General features: G+C 37.1%; 1 protein-coding gene across 2 annotated transcripts in view; it reads left to right on the top strand.

The window, feature by feature from the left end:
• Nucleotides 1-25,618, top strand: part of asmtl (acetylserotonin O-methyltransferase-like) — a 132,137-nt gene that overhangs the window by 596 nt on the left and 105,923 nt on the right. The window contains exons 2-5 of one of the 2 annotated variants that reach the window (XM_039744760.1): nt 1,375-1,474; nt 5,781-5,912; nt 10,173-10,220; nt 16,568-16,632. In XM_039744760.1, the coding sequence (XP_039600694.1) occupies nt 1,382-1,474; nt 5,781-5,912; nt 10,173-10,220; nt 16,568-16,632 (338 nt within the window). In that variant the 5' untranslated portion in view covers nt 1,375-1,381. Of the gene's footprint in view, nt 1-1,374; nt 1,475-5,780; nt 5,913-10,172; nt 10,221-16,567; nt 16,633-22,797; nt 22,874-25,618 lie in introns of those variants that run through there. The other variant, XM_039744759.1, reaches the window with a different exon arrangement.

Raw genomic sequence — 25,618 nt, 5'->3', positions numbered from 1 at the left:
AAGTAGAATAGAATTTATGGCAGTTACTAGACATAGCCTATGGTTCCCCGGTACAAATAAGGAATCTGCAAAAATTGTTCGAGATACGGTAGCAGACTATCTGTCTTCCTTCCTACCTACCTACCGTAAGCGTTAAGTACTAGGGTGTTGTACCGTGTTAGCCATTATGGATGTAGTGAGAAGTCAAGCAAAATTACATCTTTTTTTGGCTAACTAGAAAGATTACAATATGCAAGCATTTGAGGTAAGTGAAGAAGGGGCCTGAGTTTTCTCGAAAGCATGCATATTTGTAATCCTTCTAGTTAGCCAATAAAAGGTGTAATTTTGCTTAACTTCTCACTACAACCGTAAGCATTAATAAAGTTGAAGACTTTAATGCCTGTGCTTTGTCGTTAAAATGGTTCCCGAGTCTTGGAGTCAATCTCAACCGTGTCCTGTGTCTCTAGGCAATTAGCATTTTGCATATGTAATCACTGTATAATATTTTCTTTGGAGAAAATGACATTCCTGTCGTAAATGAAGGAGACACTTTCTAGAACTTAAGTGGGTTGTGAAAATGAATGTGTAACAGAATAAGACACACCTGGGAACACATTAAGAATTCATAATCATCATAGATGGATTTACAGTATGACAAACAAATAATGATTTGTATATATTTTTCCCTACTGTACTGGTGTGCCCTGTGATGGAATGACCCACTATTGTTTCCCCCACTATACACCCAATACTAGCATAATAGGAACTTCCTCCCTCCAGTTCAAACCAATCTAGAAAATGGACAGGCATACCACTGACAAACTGGGAAAGTGGGTTAGAAAATGGATGCACATAAAATTTCTTATAGTGCTTTTCTTCTTTATTGATTCTCTGTTGTGTACTTGGTCATACAGCTGTTAATTATTTGTGTGAATGGTATTAAACTGATAAGTCCATCCATTTTTCCAGTAAAGGGTTATAAGTACACTGATCCAGCAGCAAAGGAAGCAAGGTAGATAGGAAAACAGATTGGGAAGCCTGTAAACTGCAGATTTTTCTCACACATTATGGATAGTTAAAGTTGCCAGTCAACTTGAGAGGAAATCATTGGATTCCCTTCAGAGTTAAAATGTTATCATTATGAGGATGCAGTAACATTGTCATCATTCACAATTAAACACCATCAAACATCTACCTGGAGCTTAATGAACATTTGTGTGTAGGGTGAATTAATTTAAAGTGAGAATTTAACAGTACTGTCTTGGAGGTGAAACTTTAACTGTAGCCACTTATAATCCTGAATGCTTCCCTTTCAGTAAATTTTTGTTATTAATGGACAGATATGTCATTTATTCTCCTATGATATTGTTTAATCTACATTAATTGTTTTTGCAGCTTTAAAATGCTACTACATCCTGTGATATCAAAACTCATTGGAAAGGTTGTTGTCTTGGCAAGTGCCTCTCCAAGAAGACAAGAGATACTAAGGAATGTGGTGAGAAAATCATTTTAATCATGTTAATCTGTGTTTTGGAAAGAAAAGAAAGTCTCGATTTTAAATCTGTTCATTGTGCAAGGTTATTAGACTTAAATTTAAAGAGACCAAGTTATTTATTAATCAACATTGCTTCTTTAGAGCAGAATACACAGTTTTACTTTTAATTATTAAACAGAAAAAAAGTAAGTTTGCAAAAAATAGGATTCCATTTATAATAAAAAAAAAAACAGGATTAAGAAGGTACTTTGTTTTTTTACATTCCTGTAATTTGTGTTCCACATTTAAAGTAATATCTTCATTATATTTATTATCAAGTATGTGAAAACTCCTGTAAAGCTTCGAATAAAAAATTAATTATAATTCATTTGTCATCTGTATAGAGTGTAGAAACATTTCAACAAGCACTGAACAGACAAGCACATCATAGCAATATGTGATTAGAATTTGGAAGTGGCACAAAACTGTTTTAAGTGCTGTGTTTTCCAGTTAAACAAAAGCAGATAAATGTTTCACTATGGCATTTTGGCTCAGAAATAAAAGCCATTTATCCAGATATTTACTCTAATGTGCATTAATAGCTAAAGCCTGTCTCTTATGTTGACAAAAAATATTTAATTATACTGTAAAATTAAAAATTTGGAACAATTAATACAGTCTTAAAGGATATTTTTAATTGTTAAGCCACATAACATCAGCCTTCAGCTCATCCCAAATGGCAAACTTACTTGTACATAAGTTGATGAGTTATATAGCATGGAGTTAAAATAAGTGGTATCCCTTTTCAGGTCTTTTTCAACACCACCCACAGTTTCATGGAGGATATGTCTTTGAAAAAACTTTCCTCCATCTTCAGAGAAGGCAGTCATGAAGCCCAGATGAGAATGCAGAACATTTTTTTATTTCCGCAGAGTTATGCACAAATCTCTCAGTCCATGGAGTGAGCAACAAGTTAAACAAAGCATTTGTTTTTACAGTTTTTTTCTGTTTACATCACTTCATCTAATACATTGCGTTATCTGTGCAAAACTTTATTACCTTTTCCAATCAACTAAATACTAGCAGTAATCACTGACTCATGTAGATTCTCCCATTACTGTGAATGTCGCTTCTTTAAGGGGGGTGTTTTGCAAACTGGCCTATTGATCGTAGCACTGTTTCATAGGAAGGGTGTATGGTCTTGCCCATCACTTTATCGCTACTTTCTGGTGGGGTGTTTGTTACTCATTTACTTCATTGTAAACATAGAAAATTTAATTTGTAGCATCTCTAAGATGAGGCAGATATGAGTACCTTTTGCGCTTTTAGCTTTAAGTTACATTTAGTTAACCCCGAGTGACACTCAGTCCTTTTCCTTGTGTATTGTAATTCATTCTATTATGGCTTCATGCATATACTTGTAATAAATTATAAAAGATTATTATCTACTAGCTGTGTAAGCCCATGCTGTAAAAAGCCCAGGGTCCTAGAAACTACTGAATTTGTCATAAAAAAATTTGAAATGTAGATATTTCGGGCAACTGAAAGTAACTACTCTGGGCATCTCTTTCCTAGGAGGGTTTGTTTTGCCGATGTCTTTGCCACGCTTTTGTATTAGCATCTAAGTGAGTGTCTTTTTATTCAGAGGTTTCGTTTTGCCGACGTGCTCGCCTCGCTTGTGTATTAGCAGTGGGAGGAAATGTAAAAGGGATTCCGTTTTGGCGATGTGCTCGTCTCGCTTGTGCATTAATGGCTAAGCGAGTTTCTCTCTTTTCTCGGCGATTTCACTTTGGTGATAGAGTCGCTTTCTTTGAGCTTCATGCTGTAGCCTCGTACTTCCGTGCCGGACACACACACTTCCATGCGCAGACGTTTATATATAAGATTAGCTAAACATTTTGTACAGTCAACACTCTTCCCAAATGCTCTGGCTTACTGATGGTTTGCTCATTCTATAAAAGTTGGATAAGGTGTTAAAGCTGGCATCAGTAGCAAGATTTCATAATGCAAATTCAGTAATCGAAATCTCGTGTCATCTCAGCAGACGTTGCAGTGTTTTGCAAATACAGAAAAATGTGAAGCAATGCATACAGAGACTGGACAGCTCCTTGCTGTCGTTAAATGATCTATACAGAATTTTATTCAAACCGGTTATGATCAGTCTACGCATCTAGTCTGACCACATCATACTTGGGACTTTGTTAAGACATGCAGCAATTGCAGCATCATTGAAAACCCCTTTCTCTTGCCTTCTGTAATTAATATACTACAGACAGCTTCTTCCACATGCCTCAATTCTCAGTATAAATGCAGAAGGCATAAAAAAATCTGCCATACCCACCATTTAAAACCCCACAATAAAGGAGGTTGACAGACTGATAATTTCCATTTTAAAAGAAAAAATGTAATCAGATTTGTATTTTGACTGTTGTATTTTAAAGTTGAGTGTAAGTGCAGTACATGTACAACTCATTTACAGGTTACCCATAATCAGGATACAAGTGCTTCGTATAAACAATAAGTGCTTCTTTTGATTTGGCTTCATATACCAATCGGCCACAATTAAACTACCTGCCTAATAATGTGTAGGTACCCCACTAAAACACATCTGAAGGTGTCCTATGGTATCTGGCACCAACACATTAGCAGGTCTCCTATTATGTAAATCATGATATGTCACTATTGTAAGCAGTAATCAAGATCATGGTCTACTTTGCAACATTGACTTTAGATTAGTGGGAGGCCCTGACCTGACTGTATAATATTTTGGTGGAGCCTTGATTTAAAAAAAGCTTGAGAACCCCTTTCCTATAAACTGGTAAATAGAGCTTCTGCTGTGCTTAATCTATATAGAATACAATATATGGAGCTGGTAACACAATATCTATTTGTCTTTGTGTACAAGGTGTGTATGTATATATATATATATATTGTCACGCACGCGTGCATGGGAGGCAGCTAAAGGGCTCGAGTGAAGGCAGTTCTGAGGCATGCTGGGATGTGGCAGAGTGCACTAACTCTCTTTCTCACTTCCCTGTAGACCAAACCTGGGAGGCTCCACCTGGCTCTCTTGACATCACTTCTGGGACCGAACCAATGGAAACAGACCTTACCAGCTCCGGCCCCCCTGATGTCACATCCGGGCCTGATCCAATGAATAATGAACACTTGCCCAATCCTTATGACCTCACTTCCTGTCTTCCCCTTTAAAAGCCTACCCTTTTCTCTTCTCCCGCAGTCTGGTTTTAGACTCCATTGTATGCACTTCAGTGCTAGTTGCTTTAAAAAAATGACTTTTGCAGCCAGTATACCAAATTATATGGATGGCTGCCCCAAACCTTAATCTGTCTTTGTCTCGTTTTGTGACTATATATATATATATATATATATATATAAGTTTCTGGTAATCTTACACACCAGTATGCAAAAGTGCAGCATTTAGCTTGGTTTGTTATATAATCCTTTGGTGAATATGAGGAAGCATGTGTACCCATCTTCTGAGAGCTTACTGGTCACAGAACATGCTCATTATTTACATACTTTTGGGTTGTTTTGAAGGCTGACAGGCTGTGGTTAGATTTGAGATATTTGGAGAACTGTGTTCATCATTTGTAACAAGAAGTTGAATCTTGAATGTGCCTTGACCTGAAAGCTAAACCTTGCCTTTTTAGTCAATAAGAATCTATTATATAGCAGAAACTCCCTGTTCTCTTCTGCCCTAGATTTGAGAGTGCAGCACACATTTTGGCAAGGGGTAGACATAAAGAAAAGCAGTAGGAAAGCGTTTAATAATTCATCTTAATAAGAAAATTATGTACATCAAGTATAACATTTAGTTACTTCAGATTTTAATGTATTGCTTGTTAAATCATAAAACTATAATATATAATAAATCTATATAACATCAATATAATTGTTAGTAACAGCACTGTTGTGTTTCCTTTTTTGATAGTTCTTAGTACAAGGTTTTACATTTCATTTGATTTTAAAGATCCATTTGATATAAACATATAAACATTACTATAATTAAGGCAGAGTGGTGGCTCTGTAGCTAAGGATCTCAAGTGGTATCTGGAAGGTTGTCAGTTCAAATCCCCTTACTGTCAGAAGGGATCCTATCCTACTCTGCCGGGCCCTTGAGCAGGGCCCTTAACCTGAAAATTGCTCTGTGTGACTGTACATTGGCAGACCCTGCACTCTGTCTCACAAAGCTCAAGCAAAAAGACAATTTTCCCTGAGGGTTTACTAGCATGTATCAGAAAAAATAATTACATTAATTTTATTAAATTGATTTAACTAATCAATTTCCACTTTTAATTTTTTACAGGGCTTACGTTTTGAAGTTGTTCCCTCATGGTTCAAAGAGACGTTGGACAAGTCGTTGTTTGAAAACCCATATGATTATGCAGTGGAGACAGCAAAACAAAAGGCTCTAGAAGTCGCAAAAAGAATGCAGCTTGTGAGTTTACATATAAACTAATTAGTCAATTTATCTATATATATATATATATATATATGTGTGTGTGTGTGTGTGTGAGTAAGCACTTTCATAAAAGTATTATTGTAACATTAGCAGTAATGCAGTCTAAAATTCAGTCTACACTCCCTGGTTGCTTTCAGGAGCTTCTTGAACCCGGAATTGTCAATAGCTATGATCTGCAATGAGCTAGGCAAATGAGGACACACACCCTCAGCAGTGGTTGTTGCAAAAGTGTTCATTGCTTTTATTTAAAATCCAAACAAAAGTGCAAATACTGCAGTTTTGAAAAAACAGATCTTAAATAAATAAATAATCTACAAAATGTTGTACCAAACAAAAAGGAGGTTAAAAATATTCCAAATAAATAATCCACTAAAAACAAGGTTAAAATCACAGCAAGTTCCTTCTTCTAAAATGCCTGTCCCTAAAGTCTGGTTTCTCCTCGGCTTATCCCATCAGAATTTTGAAGCATGAGGAGATGTCTGCCAACAGGTGCAGTCTTCCCTTTGTCCTGGGTTCTGGGTCTGTTGTCCATTGAGGATGGTAGTACTCTTTGCCAAACCCCACGGACATCTACCTTAGCCAGCCCATCGGCGTCACCCAGGCGACGCTGCACGATAGGGCTGCTCCTGCTCCTTCCCACAGTTGCTCTAAGGAGCACCCTTACACCAGCACTGCACTCGAACACAAAACTATGTTTGCTTCCTCTGGGAATTCTCCTTATCACCTGCCTCCTTTTCAGACAACACAGGCTCCTCACTGCCTCTGTCCTCGTTCCTTAACCTCCCTTTGTTTCTGTCATCCTCTTTCATTGATATTTTTTTTTTTCTTGTTACTGTTGTTGTTTCTGATCTTTTTGTTCAGATTCTCTCATCTTTCGATTTGCTGTCTTTCTCATCTCTGTTGCGCAGGCTGTCATTATACTACCTAATTTGGTACAGGTGTTGTCTTCCACTCACTCCAAGGTGTGAATGAAACACCTGACTGATCTGCTTGCATTTGCACATAATTATGCAAACAGCTAAGCACCCCAAACAACCCAGGAACAAGCACCTGCATGTGCACACTCACATTCTTTTGGAGCCTGCACGCTCTGGGACTTGATTATTTATTTACGCTTCGCCATAGACCGCTTATTGTACTGCCATAATCGACGAAACGCAACCAAAGCAGCATAGTTCATTGCTAAATATGAATCTGCAAGCACTGAATTTGTGTGATTTTCTTTGACTTTTGAATGCAAAAAATGTTCATTAGTATAACACATACAGTAAATAAAAGCACATGTCATATATTTAAATGGTAAACTGAAGAATGTAATGCTGTCTCACAGTTATAAATTTATTGAGTACAGAACGACAGCTCAATTAATTTATCTAATTCAGGATTTGTACATATGCCTACACAAAAACAAAGTCTGAATGCTCAAATAAGAAACCTTGAAAACAGCCAGACAAAGGCTGTTTTTACAGGAGTTCTTCGAAGGATTCATGTAAAACTGACAAGCTTGATTTCATACAGGAAGCCTTAAAGTTGGGACAAATGTCTCGCAAGATTACAAACCCATTTGTTGATATTTCTGTACAACATTAAAATTCAAACCTTACATTGTATTTTGATATGTATGAATGCCAGTAAATTTTGATTTAAATGATAGTCGGGTAATACTCCATGGATATTATCAGTATTTTAAAACTGTTCCTAATGGTAATATTTTTATATTTTATATTAATATTTTAAATTGGGATGCTCCAGTCAGGCTTTTTAAGGCCAATAGCGATCACTGATTTCATGTTACTTGATTTGCCAGTTCTGATATCGATTCTATCTTTCTTTCTTTCAAATACATTTTTACACTAATCTCCTGAATAACCAGACAAATAAAAGTCTTATGTCATATATTAAAGTGTATTTTTATAATTAAACTATAGACCACAAGTGTTAGAATTTCATTTTGTTATTAAAAAATGAACAGTTGTAGACTTATAGTTCAGTGACCATTAAATACTAAAATAAATAAATCTTAAAATACATACTTTAAATTATGTACAACAATATTTATCATTTATGCATATGGCATAAAAATAAAATACTTCTCATAATTACAAGCTATCATATTGTTTAGTTTTTTCTGTAATGTACCTGTCTAAAACAAGACTTAATTAAAAAAAATAGCTTTTACCATTTCTCTTAACAACAAAAATGTATATATACGCATGCAATCAATTTACTGATATTGGCAATTAAATGCTGCTTACATATAAATATACATGCACTTACAAATTTTTATAGTTTTAAATCATTAATAGCACTACAGCTTTTTGCTGTTAAAATATAGTTGTACTTGTTTCTTACCAAAGCTTATGTTGTATGACACATCACAACAAATAATAAACACAGCACAAATCTTTAAAAAAAGCCTATTGTTTACTAAGCAGCAATTTGAAATTTGTCTTTATCCTTTTTTTTTCCCCCCGATTAAAAGTGTAAGCTGCTGCATTTTAAACAGGCTTGCTGTCCAAATTCAAGCTGTGTCTGTTTTAATTTAAAGGACAAAGTAAAAAAAGGTTTTAATTCATTAAATTAGCTTTTCTTGTCATTTTTGTAGTTTCATAGAACAACATCTCCAATTACTTTTTTCAGTTTATTAGTCCACTTTGAAAGTACCAATCACCTCTCGTTCACTGATAAAACAAGCTTCCACTTGCTGCTCTTTGTTTACACTGTAAGAAGTTTTCTGCAAAGAAAAAGAAGACATGCACTGGCTCAACTATTGTAATACTTTGTGTAAATGAGCACTGCAACTAAATTACCACAAAGCTTAGCATAGCAGAGGCTGAAAATATCTGATTTTGTGATTGGCCTTTTTACCTATCACAGATCGAGATGATCGATCAGAGCATCCATAATTTTAAAGGCACAATATTGCTTACTTTAATAATGGAGGTACTTTAATAAAAAGCTGTGGTATCAAGTATTGTAAAATTTAACTGGTATTGGAATCAAAAACAAAAATTCTGGTATCATGACATCCCAATTTAGAAATTAGAAGCATGCCCACATAAGTCAATTAAATATTACAAAGTAAACTTTGAGCTGCAGGGTAACAAAGCCAAGGAATTAACTTCCTGCTTGTGTAAGTGATGAATCAGTTTCTGGATTTAAATTCAGGCTGAAGACTAATAACTTTAGTCTAGCATACCAGGCTTAGAGCTGCTGATTAGCTGTTTATCTTGCAGCTTTATTTCTTACTCTTCTGCACTAAAAATACAAATTTAATTAACTGTTACTGACCCATATATTTTCTGGTTCTCTTTCCGGTATCATGGCTGTGGCACATGGCATGAAAAGTCTAGTGCAACCATATAGTACTCAGAAAAGATTTTTTTTTTCATGGAATATGTATCCAATGGCTGTGCATATTTCCTGGGAATGTGTTCTTTTAGAACTGCGGTCATATTAGAGACTTATAACCTTCCCAAGTGACCACAGTGGAGATATGAAGACAAGGAACTATGGTACAAAAGAAAAGATATTTTTAAATTGCTTTAAAATGTAACTATCACTCCTAGATATTCAACAGAAATGTCTAATAACCACTGAAGGAAGCCTATGAACAGTAAAGCTTCTTAAATTATTTCATTGGGGTCATCAAAGATTCTATGCCTGTCTTTAGCGGAGTCCAATGGGATCACTTTGATCTATCCATTTCAGCAGCTATATTTTCAATAACGCTGGAACTCTCATTACATTTCATTCCAAAAATAGACATATACTTTCTGTTGGCCAGAATTTATTATACAAAATTTGTTCTATAAGAAATAAATCTGGAGACTGAGGGCTGAATGAGCAGTAACAACCATTTTAGAAGCAATGTTCATCATGATCTCACAGGTTTTATTGTCTGCTTCCTCCATTCTTATTCTGTACTTTTCATAAACTCCATTACACTAACATCAATGGCTCTTATACATCACCCTAGTTTAAATTATATGATACAATGGAGGTTGCAGGTTATTTTGGACTATGTCCAGTGATTCCTTAACTTCTTACTTTAGTGGTGTGTTGCAGTTAAGCACAGCTAACTAGTAAAGTGTAATTTTTTTTTCTCTGTTTGCTTTCTTTGTAGCTCATGGTAGTGTTAATGGTTTTCAGCATCTATATAGCATCATAAGGTAACTCATATATTTCAAATCATAATTATATTGTTCTAACATTCTTAATTTTCATTATTTTCAGAAGCATCTGAAAATGCCAGATATTGTCATTGGTGCTGACACTATTGTGGTAAGCTGCTAGAAATTTCCACTTGATCTACCAGTTTTTTATTTGTTATAGTAACTTTTACTATATTTTGTTTGGAGAAGTATTTAGCCTTGTGTATATTTATAAAACCTTTGTAACCTTGTTAATATTAATATGTGTGATGTGAGTTAATGCCTTTTGTGCTTCAGCAACCCAATAATTGGAAGACTGTATTTTTCTTTATGCTCTCTTTTTCTGTCTATTGTGGACTCTAGAGGGAGCCAGTAAGCCTTGAACACCAAACACAACCACCATGGACACAGTCCCAAGTATCACAGTACCTTAACTGGTTTCAAAACAAAGTTTCACAAATCACCACATGCACGTGCATTACTTTTCATACTGACCGGGATTTATGTAATATAAGAACGTGGAAGATGTTATTCGCACAGATTTATGCATCTGGATTTTTTTGTGCGTGAGCACATTTCCTCTTTTGTGCTTATGCCATGTTATAGTGTGAATTCTACACACAGCGTTATGCATGAGGCCTCTGGGCCTGGAATTCAAGTTGGGAATTGCCTAGAAGGTGTATCTTCTAAATGGGGGTGAATACTTATGCAATAACTTATTTTGTTTTATATTTTGTGGTGACTGGCCCGAACACAGACAGGTGGACACTGATGGTTCATCACCCAACACACGTTTATTTACACTTTATTTTCATATTTACAATAGTAAAGTGCCACACACAACCCCAGTACTTCCCCAAAGTCTAGACCCTTCCAATGCCTTTCTTTTTTCAGGCCGCCTCCACTCCTATACTCCCGAGCTCCGTCTATCTTCCTCCCTACTCAAGCCATCGAATGGAGGGAGGCGGCCCCTTTTATATACACCTGGACGTGCTCCAGGTGCCCCCCGATTAGCTTTCTCCAGCACTCCCAAGTGTGGCGGAAGTACCGGCCGCGCACCCGGAAGAATTCCGGGTGTCCCTGGTCTTCTTCCCCCCAGCAAATCCAGGTGGCGGAAGTGCTGAGGGCCAGGGCTCCTCAGGCATTGGGGCACACCCTGGCAGTGACCATGGGCCCCTATAGGGTTGAGCTTCTAAGCTCTGTTCCCATGGTCCCCAAAGCCACCAGGACGGTCGCCCCCTCGTGGTCTGGAGGAGGTGTAATCCCTCCTCCGGTCCTTCCGGGCATCCCGGCTGGGTGCCACCCCCAGCCGCTTGCCACAATTTGTAATTAGTTTAATTCACTTTGCAGAGATCTATATTCACTTTTTCCATTAAAGAGTCCATCCATTATCCAACCCGCTATATCCTAACTACAGATTAAAATTTTCTATTTTTATGTCAGCGTCCGAACAGTGTAAATGTGAAAACATGACTAAAACTAAGGCTAAAGGTGAACCATAGGCCATGGAGTGTGGACCTTTTAGCGTTGTGCAGCTTAATAAGTGATTCATGTAAGCTGGAAGCTATGTAGAAACCCTTGGTTCATAACTTCCTCTTCTTATGCACATGACCTCAGTTGTTGCATAAAAACTAATGTGACATTGTTTCTGAATGTGTTTTTGTTTATTTGGTGAAGGTGATTTGTGCCAAAGGGTAATGGCCAAGTGCTGACACTGTTGAATGAGCATTACAGTTCTCATTTTGTAAAGTACTAGACCTGCACTTTACAATACTTTAGATAATTTCTTTTTGCTTGCTGCTTAAATAGGACTAGCAAATTGTGTATCCAAAAATTTTGCAAGAATAAAAGCATTAATGAAATGATGATGAAAGAGAGAAGAACATCACATGTTGCATTAAGAAAGGAGATCATTTTAATAATAGTGACTCGTGAGAGGACTCAGTATTAGAATAGTCACATGATTAGTATGGGATGTTATTATAGTCACTTACACTTTGTATTATAAATATTCATGCTGTTGTAACATGAACAGGTTAACAGAACATATTGGATAAGAAGGGAAATGCAGGGCACATGGAAGTCAGTATGTGAATTGTGGCCATTAGGTAATGTAGTATATTGACGTCTATAATAATTGTCAGAAAACGCAATTTGTTGCATAAACATTATTGTCAGCTAAAATATTCCCCTGTGTATAACCCACAAGTGCCTGTACGTTTAACCCGGGTTTCGATGTAACTCTGGAAAATGTAGTGTACAACTGGCCATGGGTAAAAACAGGGCCTGGTAAATAAACTCTGACGTTATTAAACGTTTGTAGTTGTGACTTGGTGATAGTCGTACAATATGCTAAACAAATGGGGAATTGCCTACGCCATAATATAAAGGTCATATCTTGTTTTGAGTTGTCAATGTTATGGAATCCCTGTAGTTTTTCCATGGTAATGTTTCTTGTTTTCTGACAGTTTGTCGCTGCTCTTCAGAAAAGTTATATGTGTAATTTGTTTTTCGTTCACTGTCTTGGTGTAAGACTGCCTCTGATCTTCGGATAATGTCTCTCTGTGGTTTGTCATATTTTGTCTTTGTTGTTGGTCTGGCGTGATGTAGATGTTTCTGCTTCTGTCCGTTGGTATGAGTATGTAGGCCGATGATACCGCTTCTGTTGGTCACAGTTAGGCTGTATGTGCCTTTTCATTTTATTGGAAGGCTTACGTTAAAGTGAATGAAAAAAGAGGTGTAAATGGTAGAGTCATAATGCAGTTTCGGTCAGTAACAAAGTATACACTGAATAAACAGTCATATACCACAGTCGATAATTGATCACATTAAAGGATTGAAGACTAAGAATTGAAGAAGTAATTTCAGTCAAAGTTGCTCTTCTATCAGCTGACTGAAATTACCACTCGTTACAACCGAGGTATGCAGCAAAGCATTTGTGAAGCCACAACACGCACAACCTTGAGGCGGATGGGCTACAACAGCAGAAGACCCCACCGGGTACCACTCATCTCCACTACAAATAGGAAAAAGAGGCTACAATTTGCACAAGCTCACCAAAATTGGACAGTTGAAGACTGGAAAAATGTTGCCTGGTCTGATGAGTCTCGATTTCTGTTGAGACATTCAAATGGTAGAGTGAGAATTTGGCGTAAACAGAATGAGAACATGGATCCATCATGCCTTGTTACCACTGTGCAGGCTGGTGGTGGTAGTGTAATGGTGTGGGGGATGTTTTCTTGGCACACTTTAGGCCCCTTAGTGCCAATTGGGCATCGTTTAAATGCCACGGGCTACCTGAGCATTGTTTCTGACCATGTCCATCCCTTCATGACCGCCATGTACCCATCCTCTGATGGCTACTTCCAGCAGGATAATGCACCATGTCACAAAGCTCAAATCATTTCAAATTGGTTTCTTGAACATGACAATGAGTTTACTGTACTAAAATGGCCCCCACAGTTACCAGATCTCAACCCAATAGAGCATCTTTGGGATGTGGTGGAACGGGAGATTCGTTCCCTGGATGTGCATCCCACAAATCTCCATCAACTGCAAGATGCTATCCTATCAATATGGGCCAACATTTCTAAAGAATGCTTTCAGCACTTTGTTGAATCAATGCCACGTAGAATTAAGGCAGTTCTGAAGGCAAAAGGGAGTCAAACACCGTATTAGTATGGTGTTCCTAATAATCCTTTAGGTGAGTGTATATATATATATATATATATATATATATATATATATATATATATATATAAATAATAATGTGTGTGTATATATATATATATATATATATATATATATACACACATATATAGTGCATCCGGAAAGGATTCACATTTTCCACATTTTGTTATGTTACAGCCTTATTCCAAAATGGATTAAATTCATTTTTTTTTCTCAGACTTCTACACACAGCACCCCATAATGACAACGTGAAAAAAATGTACTTGAGATTTTTGCAAATTTATTAAAAATAAAAAAAAATGAGAAAGCACAGTTACATAAGTATTCACAGCCTTTGCCATGAAGCTCAAAATTGAGCTCAGGTGCATCCTGTTTACCCTGATCATCCTTGAGATGTTTCTGCAGATTAATTGAAGTCCACCTGTGGTAAATTCAGTTGATTGGACATGATTTGGAAAGGCACACACCTGTCTATATAAGGTCCCACAGTTGACGGTTCATGTCAGAGTACAAACCAAGCATGAAGTCAAAGGAATTGTCCATAGACCTCCGAGACAGGATTGTCTCTAGGCACAAATCTGGGGAAGGTTACAGAAAGTTTTCTGCTGCTTTGAAGGTCCCAGTGAGCACAGTGGCCTCCATCATCCGTAAGTGGACGAAGTTCCAAACCACCAGGACTCTTCCTAGAGCTGGCCGGCGATCTAAACTGAGCGATTGGGGGAGAAGAGCCTTAGTCAGGGAGGTGACCAAGAACCCGATGGTCACTCTGTCAGAGCTCCAGAGGTGCTCTTTGGAGAGAGGAGAACCGTTCCAGAAGGACAACCATCTCTGCAGCAATCCACCAATCAGGCCTGTATGGTAGAGTGGCCAGATGGAAGCCACTCCTTAGTAAAAGGCACATGGCAGCCCTCCTGGAGTTTGCCAAAAGGCACCTGAAGGACTCTCAGACCATGAGAAACAAAAATCTCTGGTCTGATGAGACAAAGATTGAACTCTTTGGTGTGAATGCCAGGCGTCACGTTTGGAGGAAACCAGGCACTGCTCATCACCAGGCCAATACCATCCCTACAGTGAAGCATAGTGGTGGCAGCATCATGCTGTGGGGATGTTTTTCAGCGGCAGGAACTGGGAGACTAGTCAGGATAAAGGGAAAGATGACTGCAGCAATGTACAGAGACATCCCGGATGAAAACCTGCTCCAGAGTGCTCTTGACCTCAGACTGGGATGACGGTTCATCTTTCAGCAGGACAACGACCCTAAGCACACAGCCAAGATATCAAAGGAGTGGCTTCAGGACAATTCTGTGAATGTCCTTGAGTGGCCCAGCCAGAGCCCAGACTTGAATCCGAGTGCATATCTCTGGAGAGATCTTAAAATGGCTGTGCACCGACGCTTCCCATCCAACCAGAGGTCCTGCAAAGAGGAATGGGCGAAATTGGCCAAGGATAGGTGTGCCAAGCTTGTGGCATCATATTCAAAAAGACTTGAGGCTGTAATTGCTGCCAAAGGTGCATCGACAAAGTATTGAGCAAAGGCTGTGAATACTTATGTACATGTGATTTCTCAGTTTTTTTTTAATAAAATTTGCAAAAACCTCAAGTAAACTTTTTCACGTCATTATGGGGTGTTGTGTGTAGAATTCTGAGGAAAAAAATGAATTTAATCCATTTTGGAATAAGGCTGTAATATAACAAAATGTGGAAAAAGTGATGCGCTGTGAATACTTTCTGGATGCACTGTATATATATATATATATATATATATATATATATATATATATATATATATATATATATATACATATAACCTATCTTGCTTCCAGCTAAGCTAGTGAATGAGAGAACTACTTAACAAATTTAGATTGGGTTTTTTCTATAATTTGTTTGAACATTCTGGTTGATTTTGCGACTTCTTTCATCGCGCGATGTATCATAGTTTGCTTGCAGGAGCAATAATTTCATTGTAATTGGAGAAATGCTACGGGCCGAGGGAAGGTGGAAGCATGACGATAGGAGTGGGGAGCATCATCACTCACGTGACAGCCTCTGTTCGAATTGGTCTACCTCTGGCCACGTTTTGGAGCATATGTTGCCTCCGCTTTGTTAGCGATACCTGTTTGTTTATTGATTTTTAAAGTTTGTCCTGTTTCACTACTGCGTTGGTGGAGCCATGGGGGACAGCTATACTGTACTACTATATCATATATACATTCTATATATCATACATATGTGACTACTGTGTATGCATTATAATTAAATGGAAAAAGAGAGTTTGGCACTACCGAATTTCCACTTCTATTACTGGGCTGTGACTGAATGTTATCTAAGATTTTGGAGGGAACCAGTTGTTCTCCTAATCGTACATGCTACTGCTATGCATAATAACAATCTGTTTAGCAGGAATCTGGAAATTCAATAGTCACTCTAAATATCTCTGTCTGTGTTTGCATGACTTTGAAAGCTTCTGTTTTAGTCCCACAATCCGAATTTATGCATGTTAGTGTTACCTGTCAACTCTAAATTAGCCTATTATTAATGAATATGGGTGTATGCAAGTTTGTCCTTTGATATACTAGTACCTCATACTCATGGCTCCTTCCTTGTATTTAATGTTGCTGGGATAGGCGTCAGCCTCTCGAGCACATGGGTTTGGATTAAGTGTTTCTGCAAAAAGGTTGGATCTGTATTTAGTTTAATTAGTAATTATTTTTCCTGATACTAATTAATAAGATTATTTTAATTGTCCTTAAACTTCCACAAGTTGTACATTTTGTCTTTGTATTTTAGACTTTGGATGGAGACATTCTTGAGAAGCCAATAGACAAACAAGATGCTCACAGAATGCTTTCCAGGTTAGATCTGATTTATTTATATGATTAGCCTAAATTATTTTGCCAGACAAAACATAAATTCATCTTGTTAAATTCCAGAAGAAAATAACAAATGTTTATTTTTTTAGTTTGTCAGTCATAATTGTTTATTGAGATTATTGACAATCCTTATTTTTTACATATTTTATAACAATAATAAAGTGAACCATAATTATCACCCACATTAAGGACAAGCTAAGTTAATATGTTATAAAATACTTGAAATTACCATTTGTAGAATTGAAGTTTTTTTGTTATTTGAGTTTCTATATTGAGTAACACATGATTTAATAGGATTAGGCATTTGAAAAGCCTGTGTTAAATTTCCAAGTACATTACATAAAGAAATATAGAAAGTATAATTCTTCAGCAAAAATAACTTTTTTTACGTAATTATAGTACATAAACCTTGAGAGAAATTATATAATAACATAATTATAGTAGTAGATAGAATTTTGAAGGAGTCTTGCAGTTTTAGTTAACATGAAATACTATATATACTAAATAAAAGGACAAGCTTTGGTCCCTTTTTACTTTCTCATATATGATGTATAGGGAAAGTATTGTAATCATCCAAAAATTTGATTTTGACGATTCCTGATGTGTTAGACCTCCCTGAGTCCAATTTACTTTATTAGACCTCCCTGAGTCCAATTTACTTTCTCAAAGGGAAAGTATTGTGATCGTCCAAAAGTTAAATTTTTGAGATTTTGATGAATATTGATGTTTTAGACCTCCCTGATTCCAAAAATACCAATTTTGGAATTATGTCTGTTTGACAGTGTGTGTGTGTGTGTGTGTGTGAACACGATAAATTGAGTACGCTTTCAGTTGGGTCAAGCATATTTTGATTACAAGTATTAGGTAAAAAAATGTAGATGTCTATCAACTTTTGAGTTATTTCTGCTAACCGGAAGTGGTACATTTTTATTCATGCAGCTGCAGAGTCCAATTGTTGAACAATTATTATAAATTAAAATTTTATTTATTATTGATTTGATTTGTTGTTGATGGTTCTTTAATGTACATAATTTAAAAATATAATCATTGTCTTGCGGTTTACTTCTCAAATGTTGATTCCCATATCTGAGTATACGAGAAAGTTTAGGGGAGACCACTCCCGGTTTTTTTTATTTACTTAGTACAGTACACCCCCGAAGTTCGCCGTGGTTACGTTCCTGGAGCACTCGCGAATTGTGAAAAACCCCAAATTTTGGATGTGATTGAAAAATGCATATTTTTGCAGTTTAAACCCTAAATATGCCCCCAAAACATTTTAATTTAATTTCAAACTCCGCTTAATACATTACCTAAAAAAATGTAAAGGTAAACCTGTATACTGTACTGCTATGTCTCCAGCAGTGCTAGAATGTAAAATACCGATGTTACCGCTATATGTACTGTAATTCATGCAAATGCGTTTTCATTGGCAGAAGTCTTAGAAGGTGCAGGGAATTTCGGCGGCATCTTGAGGCTTTAACCCTTAAACTGCCACATACTTGGGGGTTAATGCATCCCTGGACACTAGATACTTTTTTGCTGCACCTTTTAAGTAAATGTCATAATTTACAAAGAAAAAGTGAAATTTTAATAGAACACATTTTTTTCATGCAAGGAGCATCACGTTTACTGCAAAACAGATCATTTTACACACTGCCAATGAACTGTAAAAACTATTTAAAAAAAACTACTGGAACAATATGTACAAGGTGCAACTGACGCCATTGATGAAATTCAGTAAATCACTGAGCCAACTGCATTTAAACTGGCTGCACGCAAGTACACGGAGGGAAACGCTGATGCTTGCAGGCTAGTCTAGTGCTGTGGCTGAATCCCAGAGACAGTGAGGCTGCAGGCGGTGTCAGTGGTCATGAGCTGGCTGCTCAACGAATGTACGGCACTGACTGATCAGCTAGTAAGTTGCACTGGGAACCGACTATAATCGGTTGCAGGCGTTTAATGAATGTGCGGCACCGAATACACTTGCAAATGGCACTGGGAAACAACTATAGCCGGTTGCGGCGGTTTAAGGGTTAAGAAGAACAAAACGGAAAACACAAGAACACTCAGCTGGAAATGCGTCACAGTCTATCAGCAGCAAGGAGAAATGAATAACGCTGTAGCGGTCCGGTGCCACTAAGATTCACACCATTGAGAAGACAGTGATTTATTTATTTTTATAGAAAAGAGTCCAGGGATGCACCCAGCCTTGGCTCAACCTGCACGCACTCACAAACAGAGACAAAAACAAAGCAAACTGGTAATCAAACATCAAATAAACTTCAAATGTATTGATGAAAATAGATAGTCCAGAGATCCGCACATTGAATTGGAATGTAAAGATAGTCCTACCGCTAGTTCCTGACATGGTGAAGACAGTTGGACAGGTTCAGGAGTGCTCCTTTCTTTGCAGGATGGACATGAATCCACTTTTTTTTAAATGATGATGAAAGAGAGAAGAACATCACATGTTGCATTAAGAAAGGAGATCATTTTAATAATAGTGACTCGTGAGAGGACTCAGTATTAGAATAGTCACATGATTAGTATGGGATGTTATTATAGTCACTTACACTTTGTATTATAAATATTCATGCTGTTGTAACATGAACAGGTTAACAGAACATATTGGATAAGAAGGGAAATGCAGGGCACATGGAAGTCAGTATGTGAATTGTGGCCATTAGGTAATGTAGTATATTGACGTCTATAATAATTGTCAGAAAACGCAATTTGTTGTATAAACATTATTGTCAGCTAAAATATTCCCCCGTGTGTAACCCAGCAAGTGCCTGTACGTTTAACCCGGTTTCATGTAACTCTGGAAAATGTAGTGTACAACTGGCCATGGGTAAAAACAGGGCCTGGTAAATAAACTCTGACGTTATTAAACGTTTGTAGTTGTGACTTGGTGATAGTCGTACAATATGCTAAACAAATGGGGAATTGCCTACGCCATAATATAAAGGTCATATCTTGTTTTGAGTTGTCAATGTTATGGAATCCCTGTAGTTTTTCCATGGTAATGTTTCTTGTTTTCTGACAGTTTGTCGCTGCTCTTCAGAAAAGTTATATGTGTAATTTGTTTTTCGTTCACTGTCTTGGTGTAAGACTGCCTCTGATCTTCGGATAATGTCTCTCTGTGGTTTGTCATATTTTGTCTTTGTTGTTGGTCTGGCGTGATGTAGATGTTTCTGCTTCTGTCCGTTGGTATGAGTATGTAGGCCGATGATACCGCTTCTGTTGGTCACAGTTAGGCTGTATGTGCCTTTTCATTTTATTGGAAGGCTTACGTTAAAGTGAATGAAAAAAGAGGTGTAAATGGTAGAGTCATAATGCAGTTTCGGTCAGTAACAAAGTATACACTGAATAAACAGTCATATACCACAGTCGATAATTGATCACATTAAAGGATTGAAGACTTGGAAGATAATTGTAAGACCAAAACTCTGCCAGGAACATAGATTCCTCGCTGTTGTTGTGGAGGGATATAGTAGTTGTGGCAACCGTTGTTGATATCGAGCATGGGAGGACACAAGTTAAGTAATATAAGGATATGCTGTGTATTTTAACCCACATCTGGTGAACATTATTATGAAAATATTAGTTTTAAGTTATGACATACTCCATTAAACTACAAACAAAATATTATACATCCACCTATTATTGTACCTGCTTATTCAGTTCGGAATGTTGGAACCATTTTGTTTTCTGTAAAGGTTGAGGGCAAGGCAGGGCCACAGCTAAGTGGTACACCAGTCAATTTCAGGATACACTCATGCACAAATCACATTCACTCAAAATGTGCAAACTTCATACTGGCAGCTCCTTTCAAACCGAGGACTGTAGAAATCAAATTTTTCGTTAGTGTTTTGTCAGGCAGTTCAGACCACACTGCAGCCTATTCCTCAAGACATCTCTCGACCACGCCTTGGCTTGAAATCCATCTATTTGGGTAATCTTGGGTAAATTTGTGAAGGAAAAACTGCAGTATTTTTTCTAGTTTTGTCTTCAGTGCATAGGCTGCTGTTGTGCTTTTTATGAAAGAAGGTGACAGCTTTTCTGATTTTAGCAAGGAGGTGAGAGATCTGGCTCACTTGAGTCTTAGATTAGTAGTGACATGTTCAAAACATTCTATTTTGGAACCAGATCAGAAATTCCTATTGCATTCCCAGTAACTTTGGCAGTGTTAGTGGTTATACAGTGCCATCTATAATTTTTGGGACCAACACACATTTTTCCGTGATTCCCCTCTGCTCCATAGTTTAAAATTAGAAATCCAATCCAGACGTGATCAATGTGCATATTGCAGACATTAAGGGTGTTACATTTACATTTCCATCAAACTGTGTAGAAATAACAATAGTTTTTCAATATGGTGTGTATGTATGTATGTATGTACACTCACCTAAAGGATTATTAGGAACACCATACTAATACGGTGTTTGACCCCTATCGCCTTCAGAACTGCCTTAATTATACGTGGCATTGATTCAACAAGGTGCTGAAAGCATTCTTTAGAAATGTTGGCCCATATTGATAGGATAGCATCTTGCAGTTGATGGAGATTTGTGGGATGCACATCCAGGGCACGAAGCTTCCGTTCCACCACATCCCAAAGATGCTCTATTGGGTTGAGATCTGGTGACTGTGGGGGCCATTTTAATACAGTGAACTCATAGCCCGTGGCATTTACATGATGCCCAATTGGCACTAAGGGGCCTAAAGTGTGCCAAGAAAACATCCCCCACACCATTACACCACCACCACCAGCCTGCACAGTGGTAACAAGGCATGATGGATCCATGTTCTCATTCTGTTTACGCCAAATTCTGACTCATTTGAATGTCTCAACAGAAATCGAGACTCATCAGACCAGGCAACATTTTTCCAGTCTTCAACTGTCCAATTTTGGTGAGCTCGTGCAAATTATAACCTCTTTTCCTATTTGTAGTGGAGATGAGTGGTACCCGTGGGGTCTTCTGCTGTTGTAGCCCATCCGCCTCAAGGTTGTGCGTGTTGTGGCTTCACAAATGCTTTGCTGCATACCTCGGTTGTAACAGTGGTAATTTCAGTCAAAGTTGCTCTTCTATCAGCTGACTGAAATTACCACTTGCTGTGAATACTTTCTGGATGCACTGTATATATATATATATATATATATATACACACATATAACCTATCTTGCTTCCAGCTAAGCTAGTGAATGAGAGAACTACTTAACAAATTTAGATTGGGTTTTTTCTATAATTTGTTTGAACATTCTGGTTGATTTTGCGACTTCTTTCATCGCGCGATGTATCATAGTTTGCTTGCAGGAGCAATAATTTCATTGTAATTGGAGAAATGCTACGGGCCGAGGGAAGGTGGAAGCATGACGATAGGAGTGGGGAGCATCATCACTCACGTGACAGCCTCTGTTCGAATTGGTCTACCTCTGGCCACGTTTTGGAGCATATGTTGCCTCCGCTTTGTTAGCGATACCTGTTTGTTTATTGATTTTTAAAGTTTGTCCTGTTTCACTACTGCGTTGGTGGAGCCATGGGGGACAGCTATACTGTACTACTATATCATATATACATTCTATATATCATACATATGTGACTACTGTGTATGCATTATAATTAAATGGAAAAAGAGAGTTTGGCACTACCGAATTTCCACTTCTATTACTGGGCTGTGACTGAATGTTATCTAAGATTTTGGAGGGAACCAGTTGTTCTCCTAATCGTACATGCTACTGCTATGCATAATAACAATCTGTTTAGCAGGAATCTGGAAATTCAATAGTCACTCTAAATATCTCTGTCTGTGTTTGCATGACTTTGAAAGCTTCTGTTTTAGTCCCACAATCCGAATTTATGCATGTTAGTGTTACCTGTCAACTCTAAATTAGCCTATTATTAATGAATATGGGTGTATGCAAGTTTGTCCTTTGATATACTAGTACCTCATACTCATGGCTCCTTCCTTGTATTTAATGTTGCTGGGATAGGCGTCAGCCTCTCGAGCACATGGGTTTGGATTAAGTGTTTCTGCAAAAAGGTTGGATCTGTATTTAGTTTAATTAGTAATTATTTTTCCTGATACTAATTAATAAGATTATTTTAATTGTCCTTAAACTTCCACAAGTTGTACATTTTGTCTTTGTATTTTAGACTTTGGATGGAGACATTCTTGAGAAGCCAATAGACAAACAAGATGCTCACAGAATGCTTTCCAGGTTAGATCTGATTTATTTATATGATTAGCCTAAATTATTTTGCCAGACAAAACATAAATTCATCTTGTTAAATTCCAGAAGAAAATAACAAATGTTTATTTTTTTAGTTTGTCAGTCATAATTGTTTATTGAGATTATTGACAATCCTTATTTTTTACATATTTTATAACAATAATAAAGTGAACCATAATTATCACCCACATTAAGGACAAGCTAAGTTAATATGTTATAAAATACTTGAAATTACCATTTGTAGAATTGAAGTTTTTGTTATTTGAGTTTCTATATTGAGTAACACATGATTTAATAGGATTAGGCATTTAAAAAGCCTGTGTTAAATTTCCAAGTACATTACATAAAGAAATATAGAAAGTATAATTCTTCAGCAAAAATAACTTTTTTTACGTAATTATAGTACATAAACCTTGAGAGAAATTATATAATAACATAATTATAGTAGTAGATAGAATTTTGAAGGAGTCTTGCAGTTTTAGTTAACATGAAATACTATATATACTAAATAAAAGGACAAGCTTTGGTCCCTTTTTACTTTCTCATATATGATGTATAGGGAAAGTATTGTAATCATCCAAAAATTTGATTTTGACGATTCCTGATGTGTTAGACCTCCCTGAGTCCAATTTACTTTATTAGACCTCCCTGAGTCCAATTTACTTTCTCAAAGGGAAAGTATTGTGATCGTCCAAAAGTTAAATTTTTGAGATTTTGATGAATATTGATGTTTTAGACCTCCCTGATTCCAAAAATACCAATTTTGGAATTATGTCTGTTGACAGTGTGTGTGTGTGTGTGAACACGATAAATTGAGTACGCTTTCAGTTGGGTCAAGCATATTTTGATTACAAGTATTAGGTAAAAAAATGTAGATGTCTATCAACTTTTGAGTTATTTCTGCTAACCGGAAGTGGTACATTTTTATTCATGCAGCTGCAGAGTCCAATTGTTAAATTTTAATTTATAATAATTGTTCAATTTATTATTGATTTGATTTGTTGTTGATGGTTCTTTAATGTACATAATTTAAAAATATAATCATTGTCTTGCGGTTTACTTCTCAAATGTTGATTCCCATATCTGAGTATACGAGAAAGTTTAGGGGAGACCACTCCCGGTTTTTTTTATTTACTTAGTACAGTACACACCGAAGTTCAGCGTGGTTACGTTCCTGGAGCACTCAAATTGTGAAAAACCCCAAATTTTGGATGTGATTGAAAATGCATATTTTTGCAGTTTAAACCCTAAATATGCCCCAAAACATTTTAATTTAATTTCAAACTCCGCTTAATACATTACCTAAAAAAATGTAAAGGTAAACCTGTATACTGTACTGCTATGTCTCCAGCAGTGCTAGAATGTAAAATACCGATGTTACCGCTATATGTACTGTAATTCATGCAAATGCGTTTTCATTGGCAGAAGTCTTAGAAGGTGCAGGGAATTTATGCATCTTGAGGCTTTAACCCTTAAACTGCCACATACTTGGGGTTAATGCATCCCTGGACACTAGATACTTTTTGCTGCACCTTTTAAGTAAATGTCATAATTTACAAAGAAAAGTGAAATTTTAATAGAACACATTTTTTCATGCAAGGAGCATCACGTTTACTGCAAAACAGATCATTTTACACACTGCCAATGAACTGTAAAAACTATTTAAAAAAAACTACTGGAACAATATGTACAAGGTGCAACTGACGCCATTGATGAAATTCAGTAAATCACTGAGCCAACTGCATTTAAACTGGCTGCACGCAAGTACACGGAGGGAAACGCTGATGCTTGCAGGCTAGTCTAGTGCTGTGGCTGAATCCCAGAGACAGTGAGGCTGCAGGCGGTGTCAGTGGTCATGAGCTGGCTGCTCAACGAATGTACGGCACTGACTGATCAGCTAGTAAGTTGCACTGGGAACCGACTATAATCGGTTGCAGGCGTTTAATGAATGTGCGGCACGAATACACTTGCAAATGGCACTGGAAACAACTATAGCGGTTGCGCGGTTTAAGGGTTAAGAAGAACAAAGCGGAAAACACAAGAACACTCAGCTGGAAATGCGTCACAGTCTATCAGCAGCAAGGAGAAATGAATAACGCTGTAGCGGTCCGGTGCCACTAAGATTCACACCATTGAGAAGACAGTGATTTATTTATTTTTATAGAAAAGAGTCCAGGGATGCACCCAGCCTTGGCTCAACCTGCACGCACTCACAAACAGAGACAAAAACAAAGCAAACTGGTAATCAAACATCAAATAAACTTCAAATGTATTGATGAAAATAGATAGTCCAGAGATCCGCACATTGAATTGGAATGTAAAGATAGTCCTACCGCTAGTTCCTGACATGGTGAAGACAGTTGGACAGGTTCAGGAGTGCTCCTTTCTTTGCAGGATGGACATGAATCCACTTACAGAGCTTCGCTCTTACTTTTTACCGTGGCTACTGGAAAAATTATAAAATTGAAGGAGGATTACACTGAGTATGGCTTTACCAAAACAATTAATGATGGCGAATAAAGTATCGATTATTCATAAAGCTTCAATTGGTGATCTGTTTTTCTGTGTTAACCTCATATTTTTTCATACTTCTTCTCAAACCAAGGTGCGAGTAAAATGAATCGGGAAGCGCTGATCAATGTAATCGGTGTACCAGGAAATCATGCATTGACAGAAGTTCCCCTTTGCTTGGAATGCAAAGTGTGATTAAATGCATTATTTTTTAATGCGTTA

This window comes from Polypterus senegalus, chromosome 2, assembly GCF_016835505.1.
Source record: "Polypterus senegalus isolate Bchr_013 chromosome 2, ASM1683550v1, whole genome shotgun sequence".
NCBI lineage: Eukaryota > Metazoa > Chordata > Cladistia > Polypteriformes > Polypteridae > Polypterus > Polypterus senegalus.
Note: the sequence above shows the minus strand (reverse complement) of the source record. Positions and strands in the feature narration are given on the sequence as shown.